The sequence below is a fragment of the Naegleria fowleri genome (genome assembly GCF_008403515.1).
Source record: "Naegleria fowleri strain ATCC 30894 chromosome Unknown tig7, whole genome shotgun sequence".
NCBI lineage: Eukaryota > Heterolobosea > Eutetramitea > Acrasida > Naegleriidae > Naegleria > Naegleria fowleri.
In genome coordinates, this window is record NW_025407939.1 from 505,474 (window position 1) to 524,655 (window position 19,182).

Genomic DNA, 19,182 nt, shown 5'->3' on the forward strand with positions numbered 1-19,182 from the left:
GAAACCAAAAAGGTGAAAACGATCATTTCACACAACAACGTCTCAAACTCTCAGAAATAGGGTTTCCATGTTTTTATTATCCATACAGGCAGATGAATCTCAAAACGTATCGAGTCTTCTTCACCACTTTCATTGTCTTTACACAGAGCGTGTCTCAGTTTGGTCCTAAAATCATTTAGCAACTCTTTACACTTCTCTTTTCCGTGCTTTTCGATATAGATGTTTAATGCACTCCAAGTACCAATGTAACCAATGAATTGATCCAAAGTGAGTGTTTGGGAAATGGTGTGAACCACATATTCCTTATTTTGTGGATATGGAATGTGAGGAATATATTTGTATTCTGTGTCAATATGAAATCTTCGTTCTGTCCAACAACCTTTCAATGCTTCACAGTGATAAAACTCGAGGAGTGATTGTTGAGCGAGTTCACTCTCAAAATTAGGAAGACCATAACACCACGAAACAAGATTACCTCCTTTCTTTAGAACTCTGTCAACACTGTGAAAGAACTTTTCAAAATCAAACCAATGCAAGCTTGAACTGGAGACAATCAGGTCAAAAATCTCCAAATTTTCATCATTTACATTTTCTTTCGATGCTTCATCCACATGATTAGTTTGTTCATTTCCCTCAATTAGATATTTGTATTTTCTTGCGAGCGATTCCAAATTTTCTGCAACACCAACCTCAAATTCCACATTGTTCCAAGCATGATGACTTTCTTTCAAGTGCCTTCGAGCAATGGATATTTGATTTTGTGATGGATCAACTCCAATAACATATTTACAATAAAGTGACAAATCAAAAGTTGCTTGTCCACTGCCGCACCCAACATCAAGAGCAATCCAATGCTTCACTGTTTTCAACAATGAGTCTATGTTTGGCGATGGCTGAGTTTGAGATTCTTCATGATCACAGTTCTCATTCATCACTCGATTCACATGTGCATGCATCGACGAAACACTCTTTGTAAAGACATGTTCTTCATACATTCTTTTGGGATATTTTGGTCGGTACACAGAGTACCTCAGTGTATGATCCCTATCCTCAAAGAGAGAGAATTGACCATGACCTTGAAATTCCTTGTTATTTATCTCGTGACCTGTTGAAGGAAAAATAGTTTGATCATCTCCACCGTCATTGTTTGTACAACTCTTCGTCGGCATGGAGAAGGTGGACCGTGAGGGCATTGTGAGAGGTTGTTGTTTTCTTGTTGAATCACCTGTATGATGAATCTCATGCTGCCCATCCATGCACTGAACCCCATCCTCCGTTTGCATTGGTTCTTCTTCTCTCTTCATTTTGATGCATGCATGGTCCATGTTGAGTCTATGACGGATGGATGTTGTAGCTCTCCAAGCTATCTCGTCGTGATGCTCCCTTTCAGCACATGTTGGGGTGAAGGGTGGAGCAGTGTATTCCTTATTAGAAGCCATCCTGTAACAAACTGCGCTGTTGCTACAACCGAAATGACCCGATAGAGATTCCCTCTCGAAAATCTTTGTACTACACTACAGAACGTATCGCTGTGCGTGAGGTGAGAAATGATTTTTTTTAGTGTCGAGTTCTTGCGCTTGGTTTCTACAAGAAAGGAAAGAGATTTGACCAAACGTGCGTTTGTCGTTTATGTCAAAGTGATGGGATTTAGAGCCAATTAAGACTGCTCGTATCTTTAAGAATGGGCTTACAGAAGACTATGATGCACCACATCGAGACACTTGTTGCTACTCGATAGGATACTCCTTGATAAGGGTGTGGAGGAGGATGCCAATACTGCCACCTGCGTTGCTTCCTTGTGTTTCCAGTCAGGTCGTTGAGCCACAGAGAGGTCGTGTCGAATTTGTTTCTGTCGTTTTTTAAATGACGTTTTCAAATCGATATGGAAATCAATTCCATTCGCTCCCATGGAAAGATTGAGGAGGGAATGCCATTTGTGAATTTGAGGAAGTAACTTGTATCGATCACCTAATAGTTCAATCGTAGTTTTACATTTGGTGAACTCTGATTGAGTAATTTGAGAAGCTTGCTCATGTTCCTCAGTCTCATGTTCAGATGTTTCTTCTTCATTCTCTTCTGACGATTCCTCGTTGTCTTCTTCATTGTCACTCTCATCACTCTCGTTTTCGCGTTTTCTTTTTGAGAGTACAGATTCATTGTTATGAAAAGATTCCTCCTCTTCATCGCCAGTTGAAATGGATTGATATTTTGATCGTTCCGAGTGTCTCATCTTGTCGCGAGATGATTGTGATGTTTGATGCTTTGATTTCCTTCCCATAAAATCTAATAATGCCTGTAGCAGAGTTCCATAATCATAGGGTCCATTCGTTTTTTGATAAACTGTTGTTTTTCGAGTTGAGTCAATCACTTGTTGAATAGCTTTCTGCACGTCAGCATCATTTTCAATTTCACAAACTGGTGCTTCTTCTGCAATATTAAACAATTCTGTACATTTTTCGAATAAATTATCGGCAAAATTGGGAAAATCTTTCAATTCTCGTCTCTCTCGTTGTTTTCTTTCAAAAATATTTTTGAATTTTTCAAATTGAGTGCAACTAGTGGATTCTGAACTATTGTCAGAGGTATGTTGGAATTGAGAGGAATGGGAAGGAATGCATGTTAATTTTGGCACTTTCATTAGGGAGTATAAAATGTCTTCATAATGCAAAATTGTTTTGTCTAGTTTTGCATAATGCTTGGATTGACCTTGTGAGACCTCTTCTTGTATTTTCTTGACAACATCTCTGTATGCTGATGTGAGAAGACTATCACTTGAGACAGTCAATGTGTTGATTGTTGACACGTCTGTGGTCGTGGGCTTTGAAATTTGTTGCAGCATTTTCTTACACTGTTCAGTAGCCTCCACATCGTAGGAGCGAAATTGTTTTAATTGCTCTCCGTCTGATACTTGTTGAGATATGGAATGTGAATCATTCTTCCAATTGATCACTTTTTTGCAAAACATGTCATATTCTTGTTCGACAGGAATGAAGAGTTCGGAACCTGCAGTTTGTAAAGATTCCTCTTGTTCTAACAATTTTAAAGCGAGTGCTTCTTCTTCGGCACTTGCTCGTTCATCTTTTTCTTCCATTCCGTAAAGATCCTGATGGTTGTGATGGTCATCATTAAACACGCGTGATTTTTGGTAATCATCACGATGACCCGACGACGAAGAGTGATATCGTCCTCTTCCTCTGCCTCGAAATGAGGATGATGATTGATAATTCCCTCGACCTCGACCTCGACTACCTCCACGGTCTCTCCAATTTGATCGATGGTTGCTGCTCTCGTAATGTCGGGAAGAAGATGAATTAGTATTGACTCCATCAGACACACCCGATTCAGAAGCATTTAGGCCTCTGCTGAATGAAGACCTCTGTGAAAGATACGAAGAAATTCCACTCATTATTTTTTTTGAAGTTTTGAAACTGCTCCTTCCATTCATGCTATCTGTCTTATGGACATTCATTATGAACAACAATCATCCTCAGTAGTATTAGGAAAGTGCGAGGGCTTTATCAAACCTACAACCACAGCGAACAGAGAAGTTGTTGACCGCTTCAACCAATCACAACCGATAAAATCTGGAGACTGATCAATCTGGCTTTGGGTTTCTGAGCAATTTTTAATCAATAGTTCGATCAATGCATCTTTGTTTCTCAATTCTTGATCTTTGTCTTCCAATCTTTGATCTTTCTTTTTTAATTCTTGATCTTTCTGATTTAACAGAAAGCGTAACATTGAAAGTCTCATCATTCGATTTCGTATTGGATGCTGATTCCCATGGATAAATTTCTTCCATCTGTTTGCTTGATGTTGAAGGTAAACATTTGTTGGAGGAGTGGGTGGATGATTTGGAACGGTATGAAATGACTGATGAGGTTCCTTGAACCATAAATGTAGTCATATCTTGTTTGGGGGTGGAGGGTGAGGATGATTTTTCACCGAATTGGGTCCGGAGAACACACAAATTCTTTCTGTCGATCAATAACACATTGCCAATTAAGAGCATGAAATAATGTTTTAGCTTTCTCAATCATTTCCTCTGAAGTTGAAACAAGATCAAATGCTTTTTGTTCTGATGTTGTATCTGATAGAGATTGAGTTTTAGGCCAATCTTTTTCTTTAATCTTGTTCAACTTGTAACCCTTTCTTTTTGGAATATTTGTTTTAACCATTTCATAACCAGGAACAAGATTAGTTATATCGACCACACATGTCTGACTTGTAATTTTAAGCATTGTTTCCAAAAGCTTACGCTGCAAATAAAAAACCTGACGAATCCGTATCTTTAGATAACACATTTTCCAACACAATTACAATATCACCCTCACCCGAACGTTCTTGAGGATAACAGTGAAGAGTTCATTAAATAATCATCGTCTTGTATAGTGATTCCGACAGTTCTTTTGAATCCCCTTGGAGGAGTGAAGGGCATGAATGTTTCGATTGTAAACATTAAAAGAGTTTGGTTTACAAACCCAAAGAAGAGGGCGAAATGTTTCAATTAGAACACAAAATTCAAATTAACATCTCTAAAGAGATATCCACTCATAATAGATGGACTTATTGTTTCCTCAGAAAGAATCTACAATAATAATGAAACCGCAGTCAAGACCCTCGCTTTTTGTTAGTTCGCACATCTATGAATTGGTTGTCTCGCTTTGGGGAACACATGCTGCTTTCAAAAACCACAATTCTATGCTCTGTAAAACTTCTCAAGAACCACCTCAAGAACAACAAACAACACCACATACAAGAGGAGAAAACTGAGGGAGATTTTACTTTAAGAGAAACACAACGAAAACGTTTAATTTGCTTGCAATCAATATTGAAAGTCTAGGAGGAGGTTTTTCTTACAAATCCTGGCTGTCATATCTGTCCGTGAAAATAAAGATTAAATTGTGAACCTTTGAATCAAATTAATGTATATATTTCATGTTTTACCCAATATGCAGAGTAGTGCCTTAAATCTTAATTGTCTCTCAAAATTCCTATTCTCCAAATATTTCAATTCCACTTCCCTCTCAAATTCGAGGTGACAGATAATGGCATACAAACATACTTTTTTTTTGAGTCTGATCTCAACAACTACTTATCAAAAAAACGTTGTTCTTGGTTTGGATGGGTTTATTTGTTGGGTTATGATAGTTGTGGTTTTGGTTTGGGTTGTTGTTTGGGTTTTGGGTAGGTTTGGTCAATTCAACAAAATATGTATGTATGCCATTATGTGAAATCCCCTCAAATTCATCCAACAATGCTTTTTCACAAAACATCCACATCAGAGTGTTCCACTTCTAAGGACGACATTCGAGCATTTGTTGACGAGGACATTATCATTCCTGAACAGCTCATTTGGCTGTCCACCGTTTCTGGTGTGGTCGGTTGTATGTGGTATGTTGTGAAATGAATTGAACTGTTGTGATGGAACGGCATACATGTTGACTCCATTTCAGTGATAATGATGATTATTGGAAGGAGGATAATTTTGATTAGTACTGGTGTTCAACCTGTTGTTCATGAACAGAGTGGGTTTGAATAATTGGAAAATATGTGTTAATTGGAATATAATTCACCAATAATTTTCATGTCATTTTGGCCTAAGAAAGAAATCAACCGGGTCAGAAGAAGGAGTGCTTTCAACTCTTTTGGAACGGTCATAGGATCGATGAATCATGAGATGCAGCCCGAGCACTCGAAATTCTGCAGTATTTTTCACTGACTTTCCAAGTAAATGAGTTGGTGTTTGAAAACAGAAAATTTTTAAGTTAGTCGAAAAGTCAGCGGATTTTTGAATTTAATCCCTACTAAGTTTACTCTGCTCTGTTCCAAATCTGCAGTTCACTTAAATCGATATCTGATTTTATTTAAATAAGCATTGAAATATTTCATCGAATTCAGTAAGAAAAATTTATTGATGAATCAGTTGAAAAATAAGGGACTGATTTGAAGTAAAGTCAGTACCTAAATTAGACTCTGAGTTGAATTGAAATCAGTATCCAAATCTGACTCTGGGTTGAATAAAAATCAGTTGAAAAATAAGACTCTGGGTTGAATTAAAATCAGTCTCCAAATCATACTATGGTATTGAAATTAGTCTACGGATAAGACACTCATTGGAATGAAAATCACCAATATCGTATTTCATAGTAATCCATGGAAGGCTTGAGTAATCCACTTCTAATTCAGTGTAATTATAATTTCTCGTTATCAATCATCGTATCATCTTTTCAAATAAGCTGATCATCAATGATTCAATGCATACCTTGACGATGACCATGACACCTTGTGTTCAATTGGGTCAAGTAATACCAACTTACCTTGATTCATGAATTGTTCTGAATGTAGTGAAGGGTAGGAATGTTCGATTGTAACAATTAATGAGTTTGGTTGAGTCTTTGAAAAAATTTTCATACTCATCACAATCACGTGAATAAACTTGGTATTGTTTAAATCAAGAACAAGTCATTCCTATGAACTTGTTTAAATTTACCACAAACTTGGAAACATGGTATGACGTTTTTTGGCATTTCATCCAATATTTTGACTTGATTCGAGTCTAAACTTTTAACGTGATACAAGCCATCCTTTTTACTGGTCACGAGACCATGACCAAATTCTTGAGCATGAAAATAATCACCCTTTTCAAATTGAAAATGAAAAGTTCTTACTCGTTTCATGGAAATGACTTGATGTAATGAAAAGTTCTCCAGTGCTTTGTGGTCCATGTTATTCTTTCCTCCTTGAACAGAGCTAGTGATGGATCCAACTAGATCTTCGAGCATAAAAGTACTCGTACACCATAGTGGTCCAAGATAGAAAATAGAACTGTTTACATGATGAATAATATATAAAAATAATTACATGATGGATAATATGTGAAAAGGAGCTATATCATTTAGCCGACTTACAGAGGAAAATGAACGACTGTATGTGAAACCAGTGTTAAAATAAAAATGTTAAAATCTGTCTCGATGGCTTGTAATATTTCAAAAATTTCCTTTTTCATATTGTATAGAACTTCAAGGCTTCTCACTACTGGATGCATGATGGTGCGTATAAAAGTAGAAAGTCTATTGAGAATGTGATAATGTTTGTCTGATATTTCATCCTGAAAAACCTCAATACAATATGAAAATATTATATAATATTCAATTGCTTTGAAATAACTCAATTCATCCAATCCACGGACTCTTCGATGATAGAACGAAGGTGTTTTGATTTCATATAGCTTGTCTATCGTTCTTTTAGTAGTTTATCAAGTAAAAGTTCTTAACTTACTGTTAATAGTATCAATATTGTACTTGTTTTTGATAAAGTTCAACAATTTTGCACAAAGGCCTTCAAGTAAATTATGTAACAAATCACAAGCAATCTGTGTGGTCCATGTAAAGTATGGTAGTCTCACCAGTATGGACAAGCCTTTAACACCATCAAATTGTTGAATCTCTCCCTTTAGCATTAATTTGTAATTTGCAACAATTTCAGACCAAACCCGTTCCTGTTCATTTCCACCCGAGCTGTAAATGGTTCGGTCTTGAATCTTTCTACCATTCTTTTTACACCATCGACAACTTGAAGTTCCAGCATGATTGGTCATGCACAATAAATCGTAACATGCATCAAGATCTACTAGAAAGGTGAACAATCTTGCCTTGAGACGATATATCACACCTTGTTCTGTTTTACATTCCTTTCCCTGATTCAATATCAATAATTCGGAAATAAATCGATCAAGCAGAGTATTGAATGGAATGGGTTTGTTGCTATATGCAAGCAGCATGGTGAGTGGAAATGAATATCTATATTGCAATGGCAGTTCAGTAATCCACGCTACAAGAGGAAGCACACTCTTTCTGCTGCTTTTGCTAACAGAACCTGAATCACCTCCACCAATGAGGGTAATACACACGGCATCCGGTTCTTTCCAGCCTCTCACAACTCGTTCATATTCAATCGAGTCTATACAGTCATTAATTTCATCGATACTTGGTTGAACAGTGCAATGAGCTTTAAAATTTCTCAATCCAATCAAGTCCACCATTTCTGAAGTGCAAGTTTCAATAGATTTACTCCAGAAAAAACTATTAGAACAATCCATTCCACATTTGGAACAGCAATGATTAGAAGCTTCACATACTTGATCACAGCAATGATATACTTTTTGATATTGCTTGGATACATTAATAATCTTTTTGAGTAAGGTATTGACATTGGAAGGCAACTTACAAGTATCTGGAAGAAGTGCATTCAAGATTCTGAAAATTTCATTCATCATTACTTTGCTAGCCTTAAATTTGACATATAATTGTAGCATATCAAATATTAATTCTCCCAAAGTCTTACTGGAATGAGTGGATATTGGAGTACGTGAGTTGGGAATATATTATTGGTCGCGAGAGGGTGGTGATGATGATGTGAAGAAGAAGGAGCAACAGCTTCCGATGATGATACATTGGCACGTTGTTGTGGAATGGTCATTCTGCCAACTCTAATACTCGAGTATTCCATGTTGGAGTTCAAAATAGCTCGCTCAAGAGCACGAGCAGAAACCATATTCTTGTGAGAGTAGACTGACCGTGGCATTTTGGTTTGGCGTTTGAGCGGTATTTTTTGCAACATTTTAAAAAAAAAACTCAAGTTCTTTTCTCTTACCACTTTACAACACATGTCTCAACAATCAAGTGAACTAGGCTCTTCTTCTCACGAGAAGAAACGGTTGCCATCAACTTCAGTTGACCTTATTAAAAGTAAGAAGAAGAAACATACCCCAAAGGAAGTGGAAGTCCTTAAAGCTGAACACTATAATTCTGTAAAGCAAGTTCTTCAGCTATTGAAATCCAAGAACAGTCAAACTGAGGCTTCCACTTCAGTAACCAAGAATCAAAAGAAAAGGTCATCAAAGAAGAAGACTGATTTGCCTGATGTCACTGTTCCGCACATCAGACTCATTCTGGAGAATGTCAGTGCTCGGTTGAAGGACGAAACATTGCAAGATGAGTCCGGTCAATTACCACCTCCATTGGAAATCAAAAAGGCTTTAAAAACAAAGCAACAATTGATTGACTGTCTCACTAATTACCCACAATATGAGACCATCATGACGGTGTTGCAACAGATCCTAAATAACCTCCAGCTGAAAGTGTTTATTGAGAATCATGTTCTTTCTACCACTGAAAAAGTGACATGTAATCCTTCTCACGTTCGTTCGGTTTGTTTAGGAAGTAGAAAAGAGTCCCAGCTCATTCATGTTGCCAATGACACCACCAATCCGGCGTTGAATGCACAAAAGTCAGGCTGCTTAATTGTTACCATTACAAAAGTCTTACCAGAAGCCATGAAATTGGTCACATCTCTTCCCGACGAGTTTCATGTAAACTCGTTGCATGAATGGAGTATGGACTGTATGGTGTGGGATAAGAGTGAACCATTAATCACATCTCAAAACTTTGTCAATGCAAACACCAACCAATTAGTATTACCTTCTGTTGAAAATGATTTGTTCAAGCAGAATAATTCTGCAGCCTGCTATATGGATGTGTTGAATTCTTCTACTGTGATTCAAAAGGATCCCTTGTCCATGATCTTTGCCTCTCAAAAAGATATGGTCGTGCCTGCATTCTCCACTCAAAAAGATCTGTCTGAAGTGGTATTGCCTCAATCCATGCAATCTCAACCACCAATGCAATTTCAACCGTCAGTACAACTGTCAGTGCAATCTCAACCCTTGGCTTCTTCATCATTTCAGAAAGACCCGACCAACACCACAATACTCTCTTCTCAAACTGATGTTTTGACTCCAGTCTTCTCCTCTTCAGTGATCTCACATTCCACCATTCCAACGATCCATGAATTTGAAGAATTGAAAAAGAAGTATGAAAGAATTGTCGACATTAATCATGATCTCCAATTCAATATGAAAAGGATTCAACGAGAATTGGAACAAGAGAAGGATGAACAAATCAAGTTGCAATTCAAGGTTGATCAGCATCCCGAGAGAATGAATACCGTTCGTGATAACTTGTGTAAGATGTATGTTGATCTTGGAAATATTATAACCTGCATGTCTAACACAACAACCATTATAATTGGGGACGAGAAGAAGGAATTGGCCTCAAACGAATTTGTTAATTTTTGTAAGAGGAACCAATTTGGCAAGTGTGTGTAGATTACCTTTGTCAAGTGTTCAATTGGAGCATTGACAAATTGAAAACAAACGCCAAACTCCAGCATGCGGTTGCTTCCTTCATATACCAGCACACGGAAATCAAGGAAACCACTCGCCAGTGGAGCAACTTTTTCAATACTCACAAATAATGGCTCCGAACTTGATTGCTTTGTCATAAAATAAATAAACAAAAACATTTTCTCCCTTAAAATTCGTCTTGATTTTTTCGGAATCAGTATGAAAATGTGGAATTTACTGATTTTGCGACTGGCTTTTTTTCTGACTGAATTCGAATGCAAGTTTGCTCACTAATTTCATTAAAAATACGAAATTTCGAGTGCTCGGGAGGTCATATTCACAAGAACTTGATCTCCCATAGAATTGATGATGATGATTCTATATTAGTTAATAAATGTAAGCGGCCGTGGCCGAGAGGTTAAGGCGTTGGACTCGAAATCCAATGGGGCAACCTTCGCAGGTTCGAATCCTGCCGACCGCGTTGGTTTTTTACATTTCTAGTTTCATATTCTTTTGGTTTTGTGTAACAAACTATGAAAAGCTATCAAAAACACCTTTTCTAAATTTTAATAGATCATTTAACAAAGTTAATGATTCCTTTCAGTCCATAAAGATCCCAAACATGAAGTTAGAGCTATAATTCAAGAACGGCAAACCCTCAAAGACGAGGTTTTTGTTCTGGGATGAATGTGGGCCCATGGTGATGAGCTCATCGTTTGATCTGAAAAAGTGGATCTGCCGTCATCAAACATTCAAACATTGCAATTCATGCCACAAACCATCTTTATCGTTAACTATACCATGTAAGGTTTGAAAGAGTGTAATGACTGTTTCACAATAAATTAGGAGGACAAAATGGTTTTTTTTCCGGTGGCCAATTCAACGTGTTGCATGAGGCACAATATTCTGTCTGAAAAAGCAACGATGTGTAAAATGTATCGACATAATTGACATAAAGAATAATTATTATTATATATATTTAAGTAATTTGTTGACTTTTTAAAACTATGTGCTTACAACAAATACTCCAAGACCCAATCATACCAAAAGTAGGTCAGACATCCACCTTTATAATACGTCAAGAGTATTTGCTAAATAGAAGTTTCTGATATTTCAATTTGACAAAAAAAAATTGATGAGAGTGGGATTTGAACCCACGCCCTTGCGGAACACGGTATTAATCATACCTTAACGTGTCGTCTTAGACCGCTCGACCATCTCACCTTACGAGAATTTGTATTGTTAAATAATTAATGACAATAAGGGTTGTCGTGCGTTCACTCCAATCATTTTTCAGTTACAATTTTGTCCTTTCGTTCATACTTTCTTGAATCCAAATTGTGATGAAAAATGTCAGTGGGTTATTCTCCAAGTCACACCTCGTTAGGTAGTCTTTCAACATCAAACGATTCCATTAGTCAATGACGCAAGGACGTTATTGCTGCTATTGAGAATGGATCATCTCACACTTGCCTTTTTGTTTGAATAAAGTTCCCATCTGCAAATTATTGGGTCACACTAAGGTTTGTATGATGTTGTTCGAACAAGAAACAGATTCTGGACATGTATGTTATTTGAAACATTACGAGACCATTGTTGAATATAAAAAGAAAAGAAAATTCGACACAGTGATCGCTCCAGATACCTCTCTCCAAATTCTCACTCAATTTCATCTCAACCATTGAATGCAGCAAGTTCATCAATTCCCAGAGTTTCTCAATCTTCTTCATCCAACCCTCAAGATAAATAAGTACAATGATCATGAGGGAAGGAAAGGCAGATTCGACAGTGCTTGCAGGTTAATGATTGTCACAAAAGACCTCTCTCCTCCACTCGTCAATAAATCCTAGAATTTCCTTGATGATTCATCACATTATTATTTAATTTTCTTGAAGGTCTTATATTTCATATTACTCAATCATGAATTATATTTCATACTACTATTTAATCAAACATGATATGTCTGAAATCGAATTGGAGTGAACAATTCATGAGATTCAATAAGGTGATCCATTGTTCATGGACTGCACTTATGGTTCAACAACCATTGGCCATCGAGAAGCCATCATATCCTTTACATCCCACTATTTGCATGCCGTTGCCACCAACTTGGAGTGCCTATTTCCCATGTCTTGCAAGAATTGGCGAAATCCCAACACATTGGCATCTTGACTTTGACTGTTGGAGACTTGTCCATTACGCACCACGTTATCACCAATGTACAGTTCCAACGCGAGAGGGTTTCAAAGCATATTCTAAATAGCTTGGATTATTTGGCTTGTCGGCATCAATGAAAATGAAATCAAAAGGCTCCATATTTGTCGTGTCTTGACACATATCCTCAAGACAATTCAATGCGTTGCCTTCTCTCACTTGAATTATGAAAGTCCTGCATATTCAATATTTTCACGAGCTACTTCGAAGAGGATTTGATTCAAGAGTAATGATTTGTCCAGGTGGTTCCAAATCACTTCCAAACAGTTTCTGATGTCGAATCAAACCCCATGACACCAAATGGTGCTTTTGTGGCAACAAAATGCATGTTATGTGGATTCAGATAATAATAATTTCAGATATTGGTTTCAAAAAAAGGAGTTGGATATAACTCCTACCTACCTATAGGCTCCCAAGGTACCAATTTCAAGAATTCTCTTGACATTTTTTCGTGATGGATGGTCAGAAATCCAAGTCCTCGTTCCCCTTTTGGTTGGCAAATGCCACAAACTCTACTATCTTGACAAGAATAGATTGACGATTGTTGAAGTACGAGCAAGTCCAACAAAAATGCTGCTTTCATTCAACAAGGATGTCGAACACTCGAAATGGCACGATCATGAACACCCAAAAGGACCTAATTACAAGTTGTTGAATTTACGAAAGTGGAATCGGAAACATGTAATCTTTGTGTTGGTTGTTGTAACCATATTAGTTGTCTTTTTTTTCTATTATTACAATGTCGAAAGAGTTGTTGTGCCAAGGGCCTCCATAGTATTGAACAGTGATACCCTTCAGCAGCAACAACAACAAGGTGATGAGAAACGAGTGCCAATTTCATCTCAAAATGAATTTATTAATTTTTCTCGATTGAAACAAGTTTCGGATCATGACCTTGAAGGAAGAAATATTCTGTTGGCCTTGATGACTGTTGAAAACTTACATGAATTATTGATGAAAAAGGACAATTTTGAAAGCGAAATGCCCACCTATTGGATCATGGCAAAGCAGTGGATTTGCAGAGTGAAGAAACTAGGAATTACTAATTTTGTCTTGTTTGTATATATCGATCCTAGCCAATGGAAGACATTGAAACAGAGACAAGACATTGAAAAATTAATTTATTCCAAACTTTTAGATGTACCCATGGAGGATATTTCCGATGATCATAAGAGCATTATCACATTCACAACCGATGACATTTCTAAATTAATTCTCTCATTTTCAAAAAACACAAAATTCCATGAAAAATATCATCTACTTTACAAGAATTACTTGGATCAATTACACAAACACGACAATGTCATTCCTCAAGAATTTTTTACAACACATTGGGAATTTATTACTTTATTGAAACCAGTCATTGTTTGGAGATGCAACACTCTTGGTTTTGATATATTTTTCTCTGATTTAGATGTTGTAATTTTCAAAAGCCCAATTCAATATTTGCAACAATCGAATGAAAGGAAGAATTTTGACGTCATATTTCAAATGGAGAGTTGTGGAGATAATGAGGATGTCGTTCAGGCCATGGGGCATGAAAATGTCAAAATTAATACGGGAGTGTATTATGTGGCTTCCACTCACAAAGCACAACGCTTTTTAGAATTTTGGATTGAACCAATTGTATTTGACATTCTCTACTTTTTTGTTCCAACAGATGAAACTATCACAAAGAAACATCAACTCACACGAACTGAAACAACAAATGACCAAGCAATTTTAAATTCACTCATCACGAATGAGAGAAAATCTCAAAAAACGAGCATCACCTCACTCATTGGATTTTTCCCTGTGCGACTCTTTCCCAATCGGTGCCAGTTCAGTTTCCTTGTCAATGAGCATCGTCCAGAAGGGAGCAAACAATTCAAGGACACACTCATTCTCTATCACATCAATGGCGTTTGGATGACACGTCAAAAGATTGCATTTTTGAAACAACAAGAAGGATTTTTATCGCTCGATCATTCAACATTAAAATGTTTATAAGGCAAAATAAGAAAGCATCTGTGCGGACACTCTCTTCAAGTGAAAATGAATCAGCAGTTAGTTCAATAGTTCTTGAATGGTAATTCGTTCTCTAGTTTTCCTTGGTAAGGATGAAGACATTTTATGAGCCGGTTTTTCAATTCTGGCTAAGGAAGGATGAGGATTCTCTGAGAGATATTGTGTTGGATGTGTTGCATTCTCATCCTTCTGAACAATGTTATTTGCAAAATTGGGTGATGAATTCATTGTAGTAGTTGGATTTGCATTCATGGCAGTCGTAGTAGTAGTAGCAACACTCGTTGAAACTTTGGAAGAATTTTCCAATCTCTTCTTTGCGAGGGGTTTCTTCTTTTGTGAAGTCAAGTTAGAAAAAATCAAATGACACGTTTGGTTAGTAGATGAAGCACTAGTAGTAGAAGTAGCAGCAATAGAGGCAGTGCATGTTGGAATGGACACAACAGCTTGGTTCATGGTAGGTGAATGAGGAACCCAAATCAAATCATTGCTCGAGTGTGAATCCACACTTTCGAGACTAATTGGCGATTGATCAGAAATGCTTGTTTGAGATGGAGAAATAACAAGCCCTTGCTGAGGAATGACTTGATTCTTCTTCTTTTTCTTTCCTTGTGGTGTGGCGATTGTTGTGGTCATCATCGACACATGATTGGTTGGTGTCATCAAGGTGGTTGTGATTGGAGTTGAACAACAACTATTAGAGCTTGAGGAGGTTGTTGTTGATGAAGAACTCAGAGTGTGTGTCATGATGGGTCCTGTTGCTTTCCAATCTGACTGAAAACCTCCTTTCACAGCTTTGGTCTATTCATTGCATGAAAAGGCAAACGTGTCAACACGAAAGACATTCCAATTTATATAAATTGGGTAACGTGGTTATAATCAAGCCGTGTCATGTGAAACAACAGCAACCACATCAGATTGGAAAGCAACATCACACGATCAGCAAAAGATCTTAATCATCACCATGAACAACACTTACCTTAAAGTTTTTAAAAGTTGGAAGTTGTTTCTTGTTGTACTCTTGAGAGAAACTCCACAACAGACCCGAAGCTGCACTTGAATTCGATTGATTACTGCATTGACTGGTGTTGGATGGAGTCGTTGGAGTATTGGGAGGACAAGTCTGAGAGTTCGTCGTTGTTGGATAATGGCCACCATTATTATAATAATTATTCACATGGTGGTGATCGCATGGATTCTCATTGGCAAGTATTGATTCTTTTTGAATCAAAACGGTTGTCTTGAGTTTAGTGAGAATCTTCTTTTTAGGAGGGGATTGTACTCTATCACCAACAGGAAGAGCAGATGGGGAGTTGTGATTCATCATCTTCATAGGAGATGATGGATCAAAGAAGACTACTGACATGTGGAGTGACAACAACTTGACAACGAATTCGTTAACACAACGTGTGCGATCTTGTGACGGACTCACGAGTGACTACAATCACAACAAAGACTCTTTTTTCGAAAACAATCGTTTTGAAAACTCCATCATAAAGGAGGAATAACCGGTGTTGTTTCAAAGAGAAGCATCAAACAATTTTCACACAAAAATTTAATCAAACCATGAAAAAAGAACCGATAATTATCCATAAGTTGAATAGGACTTGGGCTTGGAAAGAAAAGATTAGGAAACTCCCGAAAATAGGATCGCGTGAAGACCTAAATTTAATCTCACGTGAAATTCATCTCTCAATTTTTCAAAGCCTAAACTTACTATTTAAAGGATTTTACACAAGAAAAGTGCAGTGTAATTGATGGGGTTTGTAAAGTGGTTTACAATTAAGCATAAAAGTGAAGAAATTGTATGAATGAACCTCAAAGCTTTTTCTTGAGGTTTTGGAAACGTAGTTGCTCGAGTGTGTCTTCAAATATATCGTTGTCAGAAATATTCTGCGTAATCCCAAGTTACTGTTTCGATGCAATTTAGAAAAAAAAGATCGATTCGTGGAAGGACCTTTCAGAAAACACATGAATCTGCTGTAAATGTTGAACTCTCCAATTGTGTGTGATCAAGTCATTTTTGGTGTTGTATAAATTGCAACAGTGTTCACACCTCAAATATTATTGAATCGACAAATCAACAGAACGTTTCCGTATCTCCTTTCGGAGGCTTAATGCCAATATCATTCAGGAATGTCAACCCAATCCATCATCAACAACAACAGCATTGTTCAATTCAACATTTGAATATTATAAATTTTTAAAAAATGACGAATGTCGTCATCCGTTATGGTTGTTCTCATGGATCCTTTCTGGATGCACCCTTCGGAAAGGATGGGTGTGAGGAGTGTGTTCAACAATCAAAACGAAGATTTGAGGCAGCAAAATCTAGGAGATATAAATTTAAGTCATCATCATCCTCTTGTTATTCATTGACTGATGGAGGTGGTGTTGATGATTCATCACAGTTTAAAAATATAACTGATAATTATTATTATAATGTGGTTGCTAATGAGGATGACTGGACTGAGGATGGAAAATCGAGGATCAAGGTTGGAATGAAAATTGATGTTGAATATTGGGATGAACACAATAATCGTTATGCTGACAAAAATTGTAAATTACATGATGAAGGAAATATTTCTCACATTTTAGCGAATTGTTTTGCAGAATACATAAACGAGAAGGATGAAATTGATTTTTCTATTTCCTACGATGAGGAAAATCTGAACCATTTACAAAATGCAAAAATTCATGAGGTACTGCTGAAACGAATAAGTTGCTATGCAAATGAAATTTGGTCATTAGTATTTCATTTCAAGTCCGTGGAAGAACTTGTTAATTTTATTCGGAAGGATGTTTTAAAGAAGAAAGCAGAAAACAACACTCCAAGTGAGACGAATTCATCTTTAATCAGACTGCCGAGCCTGGAACAAAACGACCACGAGATTAATAATTATGGAATGATGGGCTTTGGAGTTGCATCCAACACAGAGTTACCTGGAGATTTTGGTCGTTTGACACACGAAGACATGCTTTTATGCTACATGATGTATGGCCAAGAAGGTGTGGACATGATGAAAATGAATGAACATCACAACAAAGAAGATGAATATGATTATTGAAATTCTTTGTGTTTCTGTTGTTCCTCATACTTCTTTTTGGCACGTTCATTTTCAAATATCACCTCACCTTTGAAACTTGTTACCAAGTTGACGTCTAAAATGTCACTTTCCCTAACCCAGCTATTACTATCTTCTGCATACCCTAACCATTTCACAAAATAAATTGGTTCTGATTTCTCCAAAATCTTTTTCCGAATTATGTACTCAATAAAGAAGATATCGTTGTTTTGCTGTTTTGGTTTTTGAATGGGCTTTCTCTTGCTGGTACGGTGCTTCTTGGTTTTCTTTGATGTTTTTTTCGAAACTATTTCTGTCGATTCCTCATCATCAGACGGAGATAATTCCATTAGGGTAGAGGCTTCTTTGTTCGGATCATAATTATTAATTGTATGTTTTTTAGAAGATGTGACAGAATTGTCTTGGGTCTTGTTCGTCACTGTTGCAACGTTTTGTGATTGAGATGAATTTTGTGGAGGTTCGAGTTTTCTGGTTTTTTCAGGAGGAGGCTTTGTCTCATTCTCTTCATCAGACAACACAATTAATGGTATAGAATTATTTGTGACATTATGTTCCATTGTTGATGCTGGGCGTTTTAACATAGGATTTGGAATAGGCTCTTCAATTAAGGATTTAAATATTTGATTTCCTTTTGGGTAATTTTCACACGTATATGAAATAAGTTCGAGTCCTATTAATGTTAGTTGTGTGTCTCGTAGGTTAGCTTGCTGCTTAACACGCCTTGGAGTTAATTGTTTTAAAAGAGGATTACTGGCATTTGATGATACGATTTTCTGGGTATTGTTTGGAATTTGTTTGTGTGTAATTTGAGTAGAGCTTGGAATGATACCAATTTGTGAGCTATTAGGTTGATTATTTTGTAATGCCTTGGTTAAAGGTTGTTGCTGAGATGAATCTCCCTTTTGAAGGTCTTCATTTTTCTTGTTGGGAGAATTCGAAGATGGTAGGTTGAGGCTTGTGACTTGTTTTGATGGATTTTCTGGTTGTTTTTCAGAGGTTACCACAGTTGTCAAACTCTTATTTGATTGAGAATGGGTTGGTAACGATGAAGAGGTTGATTCCACACTTGATTGCATTGTTTCTGGAGAGGAGGTTGAAGTGGTGGCATTATTTGAGGAAGATAAAACTTGAGGAATTGTTTCGATAGTCCCTTCATTTTCTGTCAAGGGTCGGTCATCACCGTGCATGTATTCTCTGACAATTGCCGCTTCTACTGCATCAAATAGACTTGGGTTGTCAAATAATTGCTTGAAAGGCTTATCGATTTGTTTTGGAATGATATTTCGTCGTTTCATTTGTTCTCTTTCATAAAAATATTCTAATGAAAAAAGGAGGCTCTTCGGAATGGTATGTCTTTTTCTAATATATTCAAATGTAAGAATTTGTGTAAATAGTTGAAAGAGTTGTTCAGGAAGAAAATGTTTGTCAGTGATCATATTTTGATGAAGAACAAAGTGAACTGGAAATTCATTTCGATCCAACGGAAGAAATCCTTTGTAAAGGAACAGATTGTTTGAATTCGGAGCATGATGATGATTCACACCGGCTGATGATGGCGGTACATTAGTGTGTTGATCAAGTCCAGATGTCTGGTTGTTGTTGTTTATCATTCGTTATTTTTCAATTTTTTATTTTCGTTTTTTCATTTGGCGGATTTGGGCAAAGGTGTTCAACCCATGACTGAAGCTCAAA

The 19,182-nt window shown here is 36.9% G+C and overlaps 9 protein-coding genes across 9 annotated transcripts; 3 read left to right on the top strand and 6 right to left on the bottom strand.

Moving 5' to 3' along the window:
* Nucleotides 1-50: 50 nt before the first annotated feature.
* FDP41_010938 (uncharacterized protein) lies at nucleotides 51-1,193 on the bottom strand (the record flags this gene model as incomplete). Its single annotated transcript, XM_044701290.1, has 1 exon — nucleotides 51-1,193. The coding sequence occupies one exon, from the start codon at nucleotides 1,191-1,193 to the stop codon at nucleotides 51-53; it is 1,143 nt and encodes a 380-aa protein (XP_044567672.1).
* Nucleotides 1,194-1,687: 494 nt separating this feature from the next.
* FDP41_010939 (uncharacterized protein) lies at nucleotides 1,688-3,406 on the bottom strand (the record flags this gene model as incomplete). The annotated part of the gene is made up of 1 exon (XM_044701291.1): nucleotides 1,688-3,406. The coding sequence occupies one exon, from the start codon at nucleotides 3,404-3,406 to the stop codon at nucleotides 1,688-1,690; it is 1,719 nt and encodes a 572-aa protein (XP_044567673.1).
* A 535-nt stretch (nucleotides 3,407-3,941) lies between these two features.
* Nucleotides 3,942-4,241, bottom strand: FDP41_010940 (uncharacterized protein; the record flags this gene model as incomplete). Its single annotated transcript, XM_044701293.1, has 1 exon — nucleotides 3,942-4,241. One exon carries the CDS (start codon nucleotides 4,239-4,241, stop codon nucleotides 3,942-3,944), a length of 300 nt encoding a protein of 99 aa, XP_044567674.1.
* A 2,208-nt stretch (nucleotides 4,242-6,449) lies between these two features.
* Nucleotides 6,450-8,586, bottom strand: FDP41_010941 (uncharacterized protein; the record flags this gene model as incomplete). The annotated part of the gene is made up of 4 exons (XM_044701294.1): nucleotides 6,450-6,828; nucleotides 6,912-7,236; nucleotides 7,282-8,290; nucleotides 8,347-8,586. The coding sequence occupies 4 exons, from the start codon at nucleotides 8,584-8,586 to the stop codon at nucleotides 6,450-6,452; spliced, it is 1,953 nt and encodes a 650-aa protein (XP_044567675.1).
* An 82-nt stretch (nucleotides 8,587-8,668) lies between these two features.
* Nucleotides 8,669-10,168, top strand: FDP41_010942 (uncharacterized protein; the record flags this gene model as incomplete). The annotated part of the gene is made up of 1 exon (XM_044701295.1): nucleotides 8,669-10,168. The coding sequence occupies one exon, from the start codon at nucleotides 8,669-8,671 to the stop codon at nucleotides 10,166-10,168; it is 1,500 nt and encodes a 499-aa protein (XP_044567676.1).
* A 2,802-nt stretch (nucleotides 10,169-12,970) lies between these two features.
* Nucleotides 12,971-14,389, top strand: FDP41_010943 (uncharacterized protein; the record flags this gene model as incomplete). The annotated part of the gene is made up of 1 exon (XM_044701296.1): nucleotides 12,971-14,389. One exon carries the CDS (start codon nucleotides 12,971-12,973, stop codon nucleotides 14,387-14,389), a length of 1,419 nt encoding a protein of 472 aa, XP_044567677.1.
* A 57-nt stretch (nucleotides 14,390-14,446) lies between these two features.
* FDP41_010944 (uncharacterized protein) lies at nucleotides 14,447-15,770 on the bottom strand (the record flags this gene model as incomplete). The annotated part of the gene is made up of 2 exons (XM_044701297.1): nucleotides 14,447-15,205; nucleotides 15,384-15,770. The coding sequence occupies 2 exons, from the start codon at nucleotides 15,768-15,770 to the stop codon at nucleotides 14,447-14,449; spliced, it is 1,146 nt and encodes a 381-aa protein (XP_044567678.1).
* An 844-nt stretch (nucleotides 15,771-16,614) lies between these two features.
* Nucleotides 16,615-17,459, top strand: FDP41_010945 (uncharacterized protein; the record flags this gene model as incomplete). The annotated part of the gene is made up of 2 exons (XM_044701298.1): nucleotides 16,615-17,399; nucleotides 17,453-17,459. The coding sequence occupies 2 exons, from the start codon at nucleotides 16,615-16,617 to the stop codon at nucleotides 17,457-17,459; spliced, it is 792 nt and encodes a 263-aa protein (XP_044567679.1).
* Nucleotides 17,460-17,465: 6 nt separating this feature from the next.
* Nucleotides 17,466-19,100, bottom strand: FDP41_010946 (uncharacterized protein; the record flags this gene model as incomplete). The annotated part of the gene is made up of 1 exon (XM_044701299.1): nucleotides 17,466-19,100. The coding sequence occupies one exon, from the start codon at nucleotides 19,098-19,100 to the stop codon at nucleotides 17,466-17,468; it is 1,635 nt and encodes a 544-aa protein (XP_044567680.1).
* Between the last annotated feature and the right edge of the window lie 82 nt (nucleotides 19,101-19,182).